The sequence below is a fragment of the Haliotis asinina genome, chromosome 1 (assembly GCF_037392515.1).
Source record: "Haliotis asinina isolate JCU_RB_2024 chromosome 1, JCU_Hal_asi_v2, whole genome shotgun sequence".
Classification (NCBI taxonomy): domain Eukaryota; kingdom Metazoa; phylum Mollusca; class Gastropoda; order Lepetellida; family Haliotidae; genus Haliotis; species Haliotis asinina.
This window is the reverse complement of record NC_090280.1, coordinates 87,844,737-87,863,665: the sequence shown is the minus strand read 5'-3', so window position 1 is coordinate 87,863,665 and position 18,929 is coordinate 87,844,737. Positions and strand designations below refer to the sequence as shown.

Below are 18,929 nucleotides of genomic sequence, written 5' to 3'. Positions count from 1 at the left end.
TTTCTGGGCAGGGCACACCCAGTAGAGAATGCAATCAACTCTAGAGGAGTCATTATTTTTTAAAAAATATCAATTATTATACAAAGATTAAAGTCTATAGAACTGGAAGAAGAGAAACATCTTGAGACTGTCTTTAAACATTTGGAGAGTGGTGGCATTGCAAGTAAAAGACCTCTGACCAAATCGTTTCAGATGTGAGGTTGGAACAGAGAATAAATGTTGTTGGGCAGATCGGAGGACTCCAGATAGGTGGTAGACTGGTGTGAGTTCTGACATGTAGGAAGGAAATGACTGGTAATAACATTGATAGGCCAATGAAAACACTTTATACACTTTATTACAGGAGGTTTGTTTCGGTTTTAGAGGATATTGTGACAGTTTCTGGTGATTTTTGTTCCGTTTTGGTGTAAATAAGTTCTGCTTTGGTGTATATGAGTTCAGTTTTGATGGTTTGTTCACTGTTTGTATGGTAGGCCTGATACTATTTTCACTTCTGCCTAGCCCCCTCTGCAATGCTAAAGCCCTAAATGAAGCAAGTCAGATTTCCTCAGGTTCTGAATGTCTGGTCTCCCCTTGCACTCCTTTTCAATTTAAACGGGATACTTTGTTACCATCAAATTTATCTATATTCAGAGACTAGGCATTGGTCTGGGCTGTAGAGAACATATATGGTTTAGGTACTGTGAGACAGACCTGTTTCCTCCATATCTCGCGGTGAATACCAATAGAATTACTTCAAGCATAAAAGTGTGGACCATACAGAGGAACATGCAGAACTGATACCTGCTACCTTTGTATAAACTACACAAACAGGTTCCAGCAATTCATACTTAGATACAGAGCTAAAACGAGGTCAAATTTCTCAACATTGCATGTGGTCAGTGTACATGGTGCTGCTTTTCACAGGACATAAAGACTGATATCAAGCTGTCTGAACTTCACAGCAGGATACAGAACTGAACATTATAAAATCACTGGCCCATGGAAATATTACCAGTTATTATTAGACATGAGGTCCTTGGCTCAGCTGTCACAAGAACATTCTGCTTACTCAGCAAAAATGTGTCCGTGACTGTGAAATGGGCAATGAATTGCTTTATAATCAGTGATGTAAGAAATCTAAAAACTTCTCTTTTGAAATTAGACAAATTGTTATATCTGATCTCCATATATTGATAACAAGAAATAGGCATGTTTATACTGTATACACAATGACATAGGCACTTGCTTACTAACATGCAAAATGCACTTGCACCAATTGATGTGTGATGACTGACTGTTGTTTAATCAGAGACCATATAATATATGGTCTCTGGTTTAATCAAATTAATGCCTCTTTCTGCAATATTGCAGTAGGAATCACCACAGACAGGTCACACTTAGTACCATGTTAACCTTTCTCATGAAGCAGCCTATACTAAGTTTAACCTTAACTCCCATTCTTTAACACTGTACTGAGGTTACGTTAGTGACCTACGATCACCTTAGTGATTTGTGGAAGGAGGCCCAGGTGTCTTAGGCATCCACAATGCTAGCACATGCCACATCACAGTCACACTTAACATTCCATGAGATCGTATTATTTATTGTTACATACAAACGTATCAGAATCATCAGAGGTAAGTACTTTTAGACTAATGCAATTTCTTACAGGGCAACACAACATTTGGGTCATAATTTCAGACAAGGTGGCAAAGCTGTCAGAGGCTAACAAAAGGTCATCGCAGGTCACCCTGACCTTGATACAGTCCCAAAGAGCAGGAAGTGATGAAGAATGAGTGAGTCACAGGGAGGATACATCCTGCCCAGATGTCTATCTGGAGGATGGTCTCAGTTTACTTCTGGGTCAGACATTAATTTGTTTCTGAAGTCTGGTGACATGATCCTGTACACTTCACCATCAATCTAAAGGTAAATACAGGAGGGGGCAGCCTTGTGGTTAAAGCCTTAAAAAACATACGAAAAAAGCTTTATATTGACAAGGAATGACTTTTTAAATCGGAATCAGACACAGATTCAAGGTCGATTGACAACATGTAAACGTAACAGAGTAACCTCCCTTGGTTAAAACCACTATCAGCACTGGGGAAACGAAATTCCATTCATATCAGTATGAAAATAGATAACATTTATCGATGAAGATATGATTTGATTAATTAAATACTTGACAACGTTAAAGTACGAACTCTAAACATAGTGCTTGTGTACAGCACTTGCAAAACACAGTATTGTCAATCTTTTTTAGAACATCAGTTCGTTTAGCTTCGTTTTCGAAATCAGACAATATTATCACTTGAAGTTGCAGACAACAAATGAACATTAAATTCTTACTTACAACGGTTTGTGGTAATTTGGAAAATTGAAAAAAATGGTTGTAAGAATGGCCATTGCTCTCTCAAAATGAGCTTGGTGCTATGATATGTGACAACTGTAGCCAAAGTAAAATGAGCAGTAGTTTCATTGGTGGTGGTTGCAATAACTTTTGTACATCCACACTATTTTGAAAGATGGTAATACAGGTATTCCCCGCTACATTTTCCAAATCGCCAATCCTTTTTTTTTGTGAGAGGGCAACAAATTCCCCCTAGATTTTCAGTTCTAGAATAGACACTGGTTTCACTGACATTTGCCACAAATATCAGTGGGCTTCGGACCAAGACATGCAACATATAGCTGATAGCACATAATACTTTTCTGCATTCAAATTAGATAGAACTGCATCAATACTATCCAAGCAACTACAATAGAACGGATTTAAAGAAAGGGGCCTGACTTTTCATTATTACCTATTACTTACTGAACATATACCATAGTTAAAGTATATACAGACCATTTAACTCTACTCAAGTGTAAACTAGCAATATCAATCGAACCCACTGCCTTCAGCACTTTGGCAGCTCTATCAATAGTATCATTACATACAGTCAATGCTGCAAGGCATGTCCTGTCAATCAAACACCAATAGCCTGAACATGCCCTACCTTACCCTTAATAAAAGATGAAAGATGATGCATATAGGAGCCGGCTCACTTTTAAGTGTGTTCACTTTTACGTACATTATTATTACTTGACCTGATGAACTTGACAGTTGCATGGGGTAGATTTAAAAACAGTGATGCATACTGTAGAAATGATCCCTAACAGTATGACTGGGTGGCTTATATTTAAAGTTACTGGCCCACTTGTATATGATGAAAGCTGCACACCACCAGAGCACCTGTTCGATACCCACCAATCCCTGTTCATCTAACCCCAACCCCTGTCAACCACTCGTATTTCAACCAAAATATACATCTTGAGTCTGGGACCAAGAAAACAGTTTGTTATATCCACACTGAACTGTAATAACTACACGCTGCAACAAAACACTGCATACAGAGGATATATAAACTGACTCAATGTGTTGTCAGTTGTACATGAGTAGGAAAGAGCACAATGGATGATTTCATCGCCACTTGTTAAGTACAACGCACCAGCTGACTGAAGCGTGTAGAATTAATGCATGTAGAATTAAGGTCTTTCAACGGATGTGATATACATTATCTACTGAATGAGTGAGTGAGTGAGGTAAGTTTCGCGCGGCACTCAGCAATATTACAGCTATATGGCAGCAGTCTGTAAATAATCAAGTCTGGACCAAACCATCCAGTGATCAACAACATGAGCATGGATCTGCACAATTGGGAACCGATGATATGTGTCAATCAAGTCAGCGAGCCTGACCACCTGATCCCGATAGTGGCCTCTTACGATAAGCATAGTCACCTTCCATGGCAAGCATGGGTTGCTGAAAGCCTATTCTACCCCGGGACCTTCACGAGTGATCTACTGAATGACACACAGCCATGAAAGAAAGGTTTTTCACCAGATGTGCTTCACACATCGTACCTGGTGTAAAATTCAAAATGACTATTTCCAAGGACAGGCTAATGAACTTTAAGACAAATGCAGTAAGTAAGTATGAGAAATATAAACATCCTAAAGGATATAAGATATAGCTAATTGTTTAATGTTTGGCTGTTATGAAGACTGGTAATTCTCCTACCATCAATAAACAAGACTATTACCCCCATACATTTAACATTCCAGTGCTTAATCAACAGGAGATTTCAGTTAGCACTAACCACATACCACTTTTGCACATCCACAGACCTTTAACTAAGAATGTACAAAGGTAAATAGTGTTCAATGAGGCATGATAATCTCTTTGAAGGGAGCATAATAGGTACTTTAAGAAGGTTAAATTGGCATGATTGTCAAATCTTACACAGTGTTCAGACCTATAACATATTAACAACTTATACCACAACAGAAAGTTATGGCCTACTTGTAGTGGTGAAATCCATGAACTGCTCTTAAAAACTGTGCTAACACTTGAGGGGTCCAAACTATCTCTTTTATCAAGGCAGAGTGAAACAGCTTATTCATTCATAACTGAAGCATTACTATACACATCTAGAGAATTGTCAACCTATTCACTGATATCTTGCCCCAGTGTATATATCGACATTGAAAATTTAAATATTTCTCTATTTCTGATGAGCAAAAACTTAAAGATAGTTATACATGACATTATAGAATTTACACAGATCACTTAGCATTAGACTCACGAAGATCCGGGTTTCAATTGATATTCAATAACTCATGACTCGTAAAAAGCGACTAATAGGATGGGGTGGTCAGGCTCATATTGAAATGTGCCATTGGTTCCCCAATTGCATAGACTGATGATCATAATGTTGATCACTGGATTGTTTGGTCCAGACTTGATTATTGACAGACCACTGTCATACACCTGGAACATTTCTGAGTGTGACATAAAACTAAACTCACTCACTTAACACTGAATGACTGAATGACATTTAATGCTATGTCATCAATATGAAGTATAAATATTTCAGTATGGTCCAAACATACCTATGTGTGAAAGCACGAGCATCAATCATTATTCTAGGGTTCAGTTACAACACTGCATCGGACAGATGAATCCTGTTAACCTAGGGTTCCAGGTGGAGATAACCAATGCATACATAGGCAGAATAGCAGATCACCTGCTCGTGTTGGCAATGACATCCTTGAATCTGTCCATAAAATACATTATAACAATCTCAAAGAGATCACCAATTTTGCTCACTATACCCAGCGTTCATTACTTGCACCTTGACTAAAATATACAAGTGACTGAGGCAAAAATATTGAGTTCAGTGTATCAGTCAACTTGTTATAAGTGTTTTCATTAAAAGTTCAATGACAGTCATTTGGTATTTTCAATATCAGTTGCTTGCAAGTCAATTACATATTTTCATGTAAACATTGACTTTTATCATGTTCGTGTGTCATAAACTATACAACAGTTTGATCACAATCACACTTCGTGAGTTGAGTCATGATAAGACAACCATGTTGTTAACATTACATGTTCAATCTCAACATGCCTGGATTCAACAGTCACAACTCATGATGCCATACCAAAACAATTTCTATTTCTGTATTCTGACTGATTGAAAATGCTGGGGTGCACACTTTCATGTTACCAAATTTAATACTAGTTATCGGTAATTTATTTGTTACATATCACCATTTGTAGACCATGAAACATACACTTCAACAAATATGATGTACCCAATATAACCAATACAAAGCTTGAATAAAGAAATGCTATTAGGAGGAAATGCATATTGCATGGTTATAGTATGTGATAGATGTATGAAGACAGATGAAGTATTTAGGCACCTAGATCTGTTAACATTGCTTGTAACTACTCCACAGTTGGCAAAGTGTACAAATCGTCTGCAGACAAACTTATCAACTTTACTTCATTTTGGAGGGATTAGAGAATTCTTCAACTACTGTTTTCTTTTCTGACCACAAAAGAACAAAGCTCAGTGCAGATATTTCTGTGAACCCCTAAAAGTAAAAGTCAAAAGACTAATCTCAAATAACAAAACTTATGATATGTCCAAAAATAGCAACCATCATATTTTCCTCCAAATGGAATAACTATTAAGAGACAAGTTAACATAAATATGTGCTTGAATGTCTTGACAATTATATTTACTACTTTCTGAAATAAATCTTTTACTCCATTCTACCATGTTTACAGGCAGACTCCTGTCAACATGTTCAAACACAGATTTGTTCTTCAACCAACAACTGGGGCTATCATCCAAACCCCTGCACCATGTGTACTAATACTAAGCAAAGATGGCCACGTCCCAATGGAAGGAAAACAAGTGCTTTCTCCTAAATATCCTGTACCAACACCAGAAAGTTATGGTACTTGAAATACAGTACTAAGTCAAAGTTGAATATGCAGGGATAGAAATGAACCAGAAAGTGTATTAGCTAAAAAGTTGACATGACGACAACAAAAATAATGACAGAAGTCACAGTTGCTTAGTAACTAACATGTCCCAAGTAAAGAAACCTTTCAAAATTTCCCACCAGACCACAGGACCAGTGAGTAGACCAAAAATACTGGTGAACCTCAGTGGTTCTGTCTGTACTTCATTTGTAGTTTTACGTAACTATCAATACACAATTCACTAGCCACCAGGTTCAATGCAAACTTACCATTTACTGGTCCTGATAAATTTTTACTTTATCCACTATGCTTCCTCAACGTCCTATAACGTTTTGTAACCTCATATGCTTAAAATGCTAACAGTTTAACAAGATTCAAAATGACAACTTAAGCGACCAGGCAGGTTCACCTATGTAGGTGAAAGATACATTTAGTTCGCTGCCTATAAAGCCCTGCTGTCCAAACAATTATGATTTAATACTTTGTTTGATGTTTAACCTTGCACTCACCTATAATTCAACTATATGACAACAGTAAACATGGTAAATAAATGAGTTTGAACCTGACAATCCAGTGAAAGAGGGATATCAGTTTATGCACATGATGCATCTGGGATACAATATAAGTTGTTCACTGGTCCCTCGGAATACATGGGCTCATGTACCCTGAGGGACCAGTGAACATCATATTTATCTTACTGAACACCTGAATTTTCATTTTGAACTGTTTGAAGCACTGCTACTTTTGAATGTGAGGCGAAATGTTTTGTCGCCATTGTGCAGACGACACACGGAAAACAAATTTAGAGTTATCTCCCTTCCATTTACTTTCAATTGCAAAATATGGGTAATTTCCGTGCATCATGGGTGATTCAATGTTATTCAAGATAAAGAAGTACTACCATGAAGAACCAAATGAGTTCGGCATTCCCAGTGGTGTGCATTGAAAAAAATATGTCGTCTGTAACAGTGTAAGCGTGGTACATTGAAAACAATACAAGGGCACTTACCCAATCAGAAAGTGACATTAATGTGTGAGGCAAGATAATGATATATACCAACAAAGTAATGGAAAATGGCTACATAGATGTCCTATGGCCAGTAACAACAAAGATCAACATCCTACGATCGACATTCTATGTTACACAGAGATAAATGAAACACTGACATTGTACCCAAAAAGTCTGAAATTCTACTTGGCATTTCCTACTGTTATACCACTGTACCAGTAGAGGTGTCATGATACAGAAAATTCACAATATGATACGTATCACAAAGTCTTGGAACAATACGATTTGATACACATCACAATATGCTATCTTCAGTTATTTCCTTAAGAAATGTATATTTTGATATCAAGTAACAGTGTAAATATTGACAAAACCATCAATTTCTAGAAACAATTAACAATTTGAGGTGAAAGATACGTATCACGATACGAAAAAAGTACCCATATATTTATCATTTGATAAAGTATCACGATTATCGATAATATGATATATATCGTCACAGCTCTGTGTACCAGTATGCACAGATAACAAGTAGGGCTTGGAGGAAAACTTTCACAGGTGCTGCATTCTGAAAAGATAACCGTGTGTCAGTTATCAGGTGATCTTTTTACTAGCTACAGCTCCACCATGGCTCTGTTATTGTTCAGAAATAAAAGTGCTTGAAATTGCACTGACATGACACTGCCTTGTTCAACCACGGATTGTTGGCTACAGTGATACACATACACATAAATCATTATCCCAAATCTATATAATAATATTGAACATTGGTGTACCATACCTTGCACCACACATTTTTTATTCATTTGCAAGGGCTGCCTGACCATAACCATCTATGTATCAGCAAGAGTTTGTCCCGTTACCCACATTCCAAATGATATTTATCAATTGATACACACTAGAATAATTAACAAAACCTAACAACAAATACTAAAATGACTCACAACAATAACTAAAAGTCCAACAATTAAGTAGAATATATAGAGTTGAACTACTCATTGGTACCTCTGTTAATCCCAGGAGGAAAGAATATATGGGAACTGAAGGAATTCTTTCCTATGCGTCTTTAATAATCAACACCATCTTCAAGAAACACATTGCATAATAACTAATACAGAATTCTTGCGCAATTTTCCGGTTCGGTGATATTTTGCGGGTTGCTACTGGGTGGTTACTTAGGTCGCATACATGTGGATGCATACATTAATTGTGGTCAACCGCAACACAATATTTCCCTCTTGGACACGGTGTTCTTTAACTTATTGCCACCGAAATCCACTGATCGTTCCACATGCATATCTGAGCCTAGGCTGGCACTTGTCAAAACAAAATGTGCAACTTACCTGTCTTTTTTCAAAGTTTTCACGTTCAACTTCCAAAGAACTCTTCCCTCTTTGACTAACCACCCTTGGTAAATGCAGGGACGACATGTTAACGCAGTATTTTGGATAATTATCGACTAACTTTACTATATTGACATCCAGTCAACAAGATTGAGTCTCCATTTTTGACACACTCACACCGACCTCTTGTGGGTAACTATAGAACTAGGGACGACAACTCCATGTTTACAACAAAGGGGGTGTGTCTCGGGACGTTACGTACGATTTTTACCGGATCTTCCATTGGAACGTGTAGTAAATTGAAAAACGTAGGTAAAACAAATGAGGTGACTGTTGGCACATAGTCTGAGAGTATATTGAAAACACATTCTCAAAACAACGTATGGCTGTTTCTGATCACTGTGATTATCATTAATTACAGATCTTAATATCGTAAAATGTGTAGAAAAATGTTTGCATTGCACTTAAGCAAATGACCACTTTAACATTACACAAAACATCTGTTTTTCCGAAACTCTTATACATGCGAATGTACACGCAGAAACTACAACGACACATTCGCACACACGGAAGAAGTATGTATTGTGAAACGCTGAAACACGGAAATTTGTCGTCTAATAATTTTGAAGAACTGTTTGCATCACAATAGCTCACCCTTTTGTTTCCTGGCATGATTCCGAAACACCAAACCTCACATAGATACAACAGCTTAGTGAAACTGGAGTTGTGAGATTCCGCTGGGCAGTGTGCAGTGACACTACGAAGATAGAGACAGGCCGATGTCGAGTTAAGGGTTTCATATCCTATTACTCATAAGTGGGGAATCCTTTCTATACTGGTGGCTTCGTGACATGATTAGTCGTATCCCGTTTCGTTATGACTAAATGATGAAACTCATGAAACTGATTTGTTTGATTATTGTCAAACATCCTTGTGTCAAAGTTTGATGTCTCGAAATAAAGACTTGGCCTGTATATTTAGTGATCTTTTTGCGAGTGTGACTAACGTCCGATAATTCGAAGTATTATCCATATGGTACTAGATAACTCGTGTCATATACCATATATTGTTCACCCGTTGAAGATATCACTGTTTTAATAGTTTTACTCATATGCCGTATGCATGACGTCACAATGTTTTTACCTCTGCTACAAGGCTGAGAGTCATCATGGTTGAATTCTATGGAGTGAAGCACTTTGCGCGATAATATTATGCGCATGTTGGGTGAGTAATAAATGAAATACTAAACTGTGTCCCGTGTAATACCATATTTATGAAACCAGATCATTAACTCGTTTAATAAAATGGCATCACACGGAAGGCCGTTTAGTGTCCTGAATATGTGCATATGTGCACAGGTCACTTTGCCCTAGCAGCCATTGTTTCTGTATTTCATCCCCTGTGACGTCATTAAACGATTGAACAGGACAGTCACACTTGCTATACAGTGTTTTACTGTACAAATGTACGTGAGTGATATGTATAATAATAATATGTATAATAAAGAAATTGTTACACCTGTAAGTGTGTCACACAGCTAATACGAAACCTGTGCAAAATTGTCCAAATTTCACACTCGTTTCGTACAAGTCGTATGACACTCTCATGTAATATTCTGTACGCATTACCCTTCTTTTCTCCTGAAGACGGAGAACCCTTTTTCGTTAAAGAGTAGCAAATTGCAAAATACAAGTTTGACAACACGATAGAAATGTTTATGAAAACAGTGTAGAATGTCAGACCAAATGGTATATGAGACACATCATGAGACACACACCATAGCATATGCGTGTATAATGCATGCCATACACGATTATACCACCGAATGCTTTTATGGTTTAATATTATCATGAGAAGACTATTCATACCTTTAACCAGAACTATTACTTTTTTCAAAAGGATCGAAGGACTCAAACAACTATATGCCCAGTCAGATATGCAGACTATTGAGCTATGAACATTTCCCTACGCGAGCGTCTGTGTGTGTGTGCGTGTGTGTGTCTGTGTGTGTCTGTGTGTGTCTCTCTCTGTGTGTCTGTGTGTCTGTGTGTGTGTCTGTCTGTGTGTGTCTGTGTGTGTTTGTGTGTGTGTCTCTCTCTCCCTCTGTGTGTGTGTGTGTGTGTGTGTGTGTGTGTGTGTGTGTGTGTGTGTGTGTGTGTGTGTGTATCAAACCATGCAGCATGTATGATGTCGAACGTTAACATGGCCGTTTGAATCAAATCTTACAGATACCATACATTTGTTTACATCTTGTTAAAAATTTAATGACTACACAAATGAGTGAGACGCAATGTCTCAGTTTCTCCCATGAAGACATTTTACACTCGCTTCACCAACATATTTCTGGTTGGGTAAAAATAAAGTAGTTTGTTTGACAACATTATAAAAACATGATGCAACCACAAACTATGATATTAAAGTGATCGTAAAGTGTCCAATGGTATAAACACCCTGTGGTGTGAGGTATTATAAAGTGACAAATGGTGTAAACGTAGGATAAAATGCCCTGCACTAGAAGATATTACAAAATGATCAGTGGTATTAACATAAGATAAAATGACCCACATATACGTAGGATAAAGCGACCAGCGGTAAAAACGCAGGATTAAGTGACTGAATGGTGTAAACGTAGGAAAAGCTGACCAGCGATATAAAAGTAGAATAAATTGACCCATGTTTCAGATGTAGGAAAAACTGACCAGTGGTATGAACGTGGGATAAACTAACCAGTGGCATAACCGCAAGATAAGTGACCCATGGCATGAATGTAGGATACACTGACCCATGGTATGAACCTAAGATAAATTGTCCCATTTTATGAGTGTCGGATAAATTAATCCGTGGTATAAACGGAGGATAAATTGACCCTTGGCATAAACGTGGGATACATTGACCAGTGGTAGAAACGTAGGATAAAGTGACCAGTAGTAGAAATGATGTTTAAACTGACCCATGATATAAACTTAGACTACATTGACCCATGGTAAAAACTTAAGCTATACATCCATTGTCCCATGGTATGATCGTAAGATAAATTGACCCGTTGCATAAAAGTAGGTTAAAGAGAACAATGGACTACATGGGATAACATTTGTTTGTGGCTGGATATCAGTGGACCAGTAGAAATGGCCGTCCTTTCATATTTACAGTGACGCCTCCATCGAAGTCATTGCAGGTTTAAAAAGAATTGTCGTGACCTCATTTGAAATGAAGGAGCAGGCCAACTGAAATGGCGTTGATCTGAGAATTGTATGAAAACGTGACTTAAAAAAAACTGTAAATAACTCTGTCCTATACTGGACAAAACAAGTCAAAGATATTGGTATTTTATGACTGATATTTTATCAGTATGTCAGTGAATAAATACACACATTAATATTCATAATTTCAAAATGTACAAATCTCCCTAACTATTTTTGTCCAGTATATTAGAGCTCTTACGTACCTAAATAATTAAGCACCAGATTAAACCTTATAGGTTAAGTGGATAGAGGGCGTAGGATAAAGTGGGAAGGGATATAACGTATCGCAAAGTGACAAATGCTATGAACACTCGAATCCGTTAATCACAACCCGTTAGCATTGCTTGCAGGATATAAATATTAACCCGGATCTTCATAGGATCTATTTCATTGCAGCGATCAGCACCCGCGATGACATACCACAAGGTCTCTTCAAGCGTCGTATATCCCCTGACAACGCCCCCTATAACTGTTATCTTAACACTAACAGCATAATGCAAGCCTCGTTCCAAGATTTGTTTCAAAAGATAAATACTTTCAAATGCAGTTGAAAATTTAATGTCACGCTTGTCCTTGAAAGGGACACCGTTCTAGTTCAACGTCCGGTCTGCCAGTATTGTCGTTGGTCTGATACGGGGCGGAGCTTGTTGTGCTTGACAGGACGGGGCAACGTGAAGATACTTCCTTGTGGAATCACCTCAGGTTGTTGCCAGTGAGTGAACAAGGATGCTTGCACTTACAGCTTGAGTGAATGGTTTTAATTTCAAACAAGACCGGTGAGGCAGTGTCGACAGCCTGTACAACACCAGTGTGACAATGTTGGTATCCAGTATAACAGCAGTGTGACGGTGTTGGTATCCAGTAGAACAGCAGTGTAAAAGTGTTCGTATCCAGTACAACACAGTGTGACAGTGTTGGTATCCAGTATAACAGCCATGTGAGGGTGTTGGTATCCAGTACATCACCAGTGTGACAATGTTGGTATCCAATACATCACCAGTGTGACGGTGTTGGTGTCCAGTATAACAGCCATGTGACGGTGTTGGTATCCAGTAGAACACCAGTGTGACAGTGTTGGTATCCAGTGTTGGTATGCAGCAAAACACCAGTTGGAATCAAGTACATCACCAGTGTGACAGTAGTGGTCTCCTGTGCAGAACAATTTTGACGCTGTTTGTGATAGTTAAAATATCCAGTATAACAGCAGTGTGACGGTGTTGGTATCCAGTATTCAGTATAACAGCAGTGTGACGGTGTTGGTATGCAGTGCAGTTCCAGTGTGACTGTGCTGGTATCCAGTATAACAGCAGTGTGACGGTGTTGGTATCCAGTATTCGGTATAACAGCAGTGTGATAGTGTTGGTATCCAGTATGACAGAAGTGTGACGGTGTTGGTATCCAGTATTCAGTATAACAGCAGTGTGACGGTGTTGGTATCCAGTATTCAGTATAACAGCAGTGTGATAGTGTTGCTATCCAGTACATTTCCAGTGTGACAGTGTTGTCCAGTATAACAGCAGTCTGGCAGCGTTGGTATCCAGTTGAACGCCAGTGTGACAGTGTTGGTATCCATTAAAACACCATTGTAACAGTGTTGGTATGCAGTAAAACACCAGTTGGAATCAAGTACATTACCAGTGTGACAGTAGTGGTCTCCTGTGCAAAACAATTTTGACGCTGTTTGTGATAGTTAAAATATCCAGTGCCATATGGATACCACGACAGTTTCAGAACATCAGGTAGTATTCAGTAAAGCAAACATGCTCTGAAAATAATCCCGCTTAAAACAATTACCCATTAACAATTACTTGTAGGCCATTTATAAGTGACTGATTGAAGTAGGCGAATCCATGGTTCACCAAAGCGCTACACATACTTACGGTTACGTTCAGCACGGATATTGATCTATTTAGTTAAGGCACACACGTGATATTAAGAAATCACCAACCGTAAGGGGTTAGAGATCACTGACTTTAACAGAACAGATCTTGCATCATCTAGACTTTCATCTACGCCCAAAGACACACGAGAAACGTCTGTGGCAGACAAACAACATATCCAGCAGTTCCAATATGTCGTCAAAGATAATGCATGTACTTCTTGCTGTGTGGTTTGTTGCTCGCATCTTTGCGTTCAGCCCTGATCCAAGACCATGTTTCGAGAAACTTTGTTGGTGCACCAACATTGCTGCTAATTGTACTCGGAATCCCAGTCTCACGTTTGTCCCTCTCTGTTCAGGAGCTCAGAACATATCTATATTCATCTTTTCATACAATCACCTTTCACGTATTTTAAACCATACTTTGGATAACATTACAACTCCGTACATGAATATCCAACATTTGAATCTTGTCGGTAACAATATCACATTAGTTTCGTCCCATGCTTTTGCCAAGCTGAACAGCTTAACGAGTCTTAACCTCAACCATAACCCCTTCATACTGACAATGCTGGCCAAAGCGTTTCACTTTTTGTCGAAATCGGTCAGTTACATCTACCTGAATGACCTTGGCATCAGCGACTCGGATCTTGAAGACAATCTTCTAGATGGTCTCCATAACAGAATAACAGGGATTCATCTTGCTGAAAACAATTTATCTAAATTCAATTTTAGCCACTTTGCTAAGTTTCCGGAACTGACAACCTTAAATCTACGTCAGAACAGAATAAGTCTATACCCAGATTCTTTCAGTCGCGTATTTTCCGAGACACTGGCTACATTGTGGATACATCATAATAATATCACATTAATGCCTGATTTCTGTTACAATAATAAGTCTTCCTTTCCTAACCTGTACAGCCTTCGGATTGGTTACAATCGGATTCCATATCTGTCTAAGAGTAGTTTCGGGTGTTTGTCAAAATGTATTGATGTATGTCTGACCCATTTGCAAATATCGGGGAACCCCTTTGAAATGATTGGTAGTGAGACCTTCAGTCAGTTTCCCAGTCTTCAAATGCTTATAATGAAACAGTTATCATCTGCCCAGACTGATATCGATGACGAGACATTCGTCGGCTGCAGCAACCTCAACTATCTTGACCTCTCTGGCAACAATATCACTGCAGACAAACTCGAAAACCTTGTGCGACCTTTGATTAAATCATTGAAATACCTTGACTGTAGCAACTGCAGCTTACAAAGAGTACCGGAGGTCACATCGGAACTGACTGGGCTGGAGGAAATTTTTCTAGATCATAATCACATTAAATCCATTAGCGACAACGCATTTATCAAGAACATTAAACTTCAGAACATGTCATTAAGTGACAACAATCTCAGTTATTTGTTCATACCAGTCTCAATACGAAGTCGTCTCAAATATGCTAACATTGAAAACAATCCCTTTAATTGTAACTGTGACTTACTGTGGTTTAAAGATTGGTTGATCGGCGCCCGGAGTTTGTTCAGTCGTCGCTTATCCTTTTATACTTGTTCTAGTCCCCCAGACACCAAAGGAAAGAGACTGGTAGATGTTCCATCTGTTACAAAATTCGTCTGCTTGTATGATAGCCAGTACGTCTCTCTGTTGGTTTGTGCCGTCGTAGCTGTTCTGATGTCTATTGTGTGTTTTGCGTTGGGCTACAAGTGGAGGTGGAATATCCGCTACTTTCTGGTTTGGAAGAGGCGAAGACGTAGGGCCTCACCCGAAACCATACCTCTTCTAACAAGTGATGTCTACCTTCTGTACTCAGATGAAGACTTCGTTTGGGTTAGGCATCAAGCGTTGCCCAATTTGGAAGACAAAGGTCGTTTACGGACTTGCTTTCGATCCCGAGACTTTGATCCTAAACTTCACATCATGGACAGCATTGTGAAGAACCTTAATGGATGCAGAAAGGTTCTTATTGTTGTGTCCACCAGTTTCCTTAAAGACACCGGATGTCAGTTCGAGCTGTCCTTGGTACAGAAACGCTTGGAGGACACACACGAGGCATTTGTTGTGGTCCTTTTGGAGGATATTGATGACAGATATATGTCAGAATTTCTCTCCCGTCTTCTACAAGAGTGTAACGTTTTAAGCTGGCCCGGGAGTGATCAGAACGAAGCTGAATTTTGGAATCAAGTCCTGTTGGTGTTACAAAGGTCAGACGAGTCAGGCGCATTAAATGCAATGTAATTACAATTTCTTATGGACAACCGCAAAATGAGACAATAGTTATTCTTTATCAATGGTGATAAACGTGGATTTACTTACATGATGTCCCATCACTGTGAGATTGAGGCTGAAGGTTAGGATGAGGCACTGTTGACGCTGTCTGTAATAGACATATTCCATTGTATATAGTTCAGACTTATCAAGTGCTATGAGTGAATTTGGACACATCAAAGATGGAGTTTGCGGAGGTTTCTTTGCACTAAGAATATGTTTGATTAAAAGTTGGACTGTATTTTCGTTTGGGGTCAACATGTCCTGATTTCTGTTGTTGCTTTTCATTACATTTGATGAATAGAAGATCTGATACGATGAAAGTGACATTTTGAATGACATGTATCGAATAATGAATCAGTGTGCAGTCCCACAGAGAAGCAAAATTCCACAGGTAGTAGTTTGCAGTCCCTTTGTCCTGATTTGTCGTGTAAGATTATCTTCTGTGTGTTGTTATATATTGCATTCACTTAAGCCTGGGATTGAAATATTAAATGCAATAACACCCATAAGGCCATTGATGTCTTTTGACGGTAAAAGATGTCTGATTACAAATGGGCTTATCACACTGAAATTGTGAAAATATGTTGGCTGGAGATGCCAAACACTGTAATTGGTAGTAAATTAATGTCTAGGGGACACATAGATGCTATGTGTGAAGTCCATTAATGGTGGTTATCTTGTCACAGATTGTCGTGCATTTTTCTTTTCCTTCTCGGGTGATTTGAATTCAAAATAGTTTCCTCTAGGCTACGATTGTTCTTGACTAGCGAACACACTGCAGAGTCATTATATTCTCTTAAATCAATTTTGAGATTGCATATTTTCTTTGCTTCGTGAGCGTTGTACTTCCCTGTATAAATGATACTATCGCTCGCGGCTGTCAGACTTTGTTGAAAATAAGTATAAATTTCCTCGTAACTCGCTTCGTAAAATTTGTCGTGTGACTCACTAGTGAGGGGGGTCCGCTAATAATAGGATCGAGATGTGATGGCTGTGTCCTGAGCATGACATGTGAAGGTGATTGTTGTAATCCGATGTGTGTGCAGTGACTAGTGCAGGAACTGGATTAAGCGGTACTACACCTACAGCGTAACTTGTCTGGCAGTTGCCTTGGTTTGAGAAGTTGTGGTTACCATGGCTGTCTTGTGCGATATTTACCTTGATGAGTAGTGTTGGCTACCTGAGCCTAATCTGCGTGATAGGTTTCAATCAGAGGTACGTCTACGCTGTGCTTGTCGTATCCGTGCAGCATATCTTGGTTCATACAAAATCACTGAAACTGCTGGGGTAACCGAATCACATTTTGCGTGAATGTGGTAACCACGTCTCTTCAGGAGGTACGTGTTTAGGGGGAATCCAGAGCGCCATCTGTTAACTGTGGATGCAGTCTGCAGAGCACCTGCGTAACTGACATGGGCACCAACGATGGCATGCTTTTAACCATAGAGGTAATCACTACAGTAATTCGTAAACTGTGTACCTGTGAGTATAATCACTTCGGAATAAGCTTGACTGCGGAGGTAAGCAATATGTCATACGTGCAACTGTAAGAATAAGCTCAGCAACTGTGTAGGTAACCATTCTGACCCGTTCATATCGTAACTGTGGAGGTAACCAGAGTGACACCTCCATAACTATGGAGGTAACCAGTGTGACACCCGAGTAACTGTGAAGGTAACCAAAGTGACACTTTCGTAACTGTGGAGGTAGCCAGAGTGACAGCTAACTGTGGAGGTAACCAGAGTGACACCTTCGTAACTGTGAAGGTTACCAGAGTGACACCTACGTAATTGTGGAGATAACCAGCATCACAGCTAACTGTGGAGATAACCAAAGTGACACCTACGTAACTGTGGAGATAACCAAAGTGACACCTACGTAACTGTGGCAGGTAACCTCTGTGACACCTATGTAGCTGTGGAGGTACCTAATGTAACACCTACGTAACTGTGGCAGGTAACCTCTGTGACACCTATGTAGCTGTGACGGTAACCAGTGCGACACCTACGTAATTGTGGAGATAACCAGCATCACAGCTAGCTGTGGAGATAACCAAAGTGACACCTGCGTAACTGTGGTGGTAACCAATGTGACACCTATGTAGCTGTGAAGGTTACCAGAATGACACCTACGTAATTTTGGAGATAACCAGCATCACAGCTAACTGTGGAGATAACCAAAGTGACACCTACGTAACTGTGGAGGTACCCAATGTAACACCTAAGTAACTGTGGCAGGTAACCTCTGTGACACATATGTAGCTGTGACGGTAACCAGTGCGACACCTACGTAACTGTGGAGGTAACCAATGTGACATCTACGTAACTGTGGAGGTACCCAATGTGACACCTACGTAACTGTGGCAGGTAACCTCTGTGACACATATGTAGCTGTGACGGTAACCAGTGTGACAGCTAACTGTGGAGGTAATCAAAGTGACACCTTCGTAACTGAGGAGGTAACCAGAGTGACAGCTAACTGTGGAGGTAACCAAAGTGACACCTTCGTAACTGAGGCGGTAACCAGAGTGACAGCTAACTGTGGAGGTAACTAGTGTGAGACCTACGTAACAGTGGAGGTAACCTGTGTGACACCCTACACAGCTGTGAGATCTAAAGGATAATTAGTATCATCCTGAAACTTTGTGTATGGCTGATTCATGATATGCATTTTATCCAAGGAACACGAGTTTATATATTTTAATACCGTTTCGCTCTGGGTTTACAGTATTTTTCTACTGGTGCGCTGTGTTTCATCTAAGCGGATACGTTCTTGTCCAGGAAGTAAACTAGCAGGATATACAGACAGTTCCATGTGTATATAGAAAGGAATCATTTCCGGGGTTGTGTCTGAGAAAAGTAGCATCATTTGTGGCAA

General features: G+C 39.2%; 2 protein-coding genes across 7 annotated transcripts in view; one reads left to right on the top strand and one right to left on the bottom strand.

Annotated features, from left to right (window-relative positions):
* Window positions 1-9,440, bottom strand: part of LOC137299057 (huntingtin-interacting protein 1-like) — a 65,520-nt gene extending 56,080 nt beyond the window's left edge. For 5 of the 6 annotated variants that reach the window (XM_067831559.1, XM_067831543.1, XM_067831577.1 and 2 more), the window contains exon 1: window positions 8,657-8,839. In XM_067831559.1, coding sequence (XP_067687660.1) covers window positions 8,657-8,743 — 87 coding nt within the window. In that variant the 5' untranslated portion in view covers window positions 8,744-8,839. Of the gene's footprint in view, window positions 1-8,656; window positions 8,840-9,310 lie in introns of those variants that run through there. The other variant, XM_067831567.1, reaches the window with a different exon arrangement.
* Window positions 9,441-13,932: 4,492 nt separating this feature from the next.
* Window positions 13,933-16,058, top strand: LOC137283914 (toll-like receptor 13). Its single transcript, XM_067815591.1, has one exon. It carries the CDS (start codon window positions 13,971-13,973, stop codon window positions 16,017-16,019), a length of 2,049 nt encoding a protein of 682 aa, XP_067671692.1. The 5' UTR covers window positions 13,933-13,970; the 3' UTR covers window positions 16,020-16,058.
* Window positions 16,059-18,929: the final 2,871 nt, after the last annotated feature.

Excerpts from the sequence above, each read along its gene's own strand:
- LOC137283914 (XM_067815591.1), top strand. The coding sequence starts at position 13,971 with ATGTCGTCAAAGATAATGCATGTACTTCTTGCTGTGTGGTTTGTTGCT.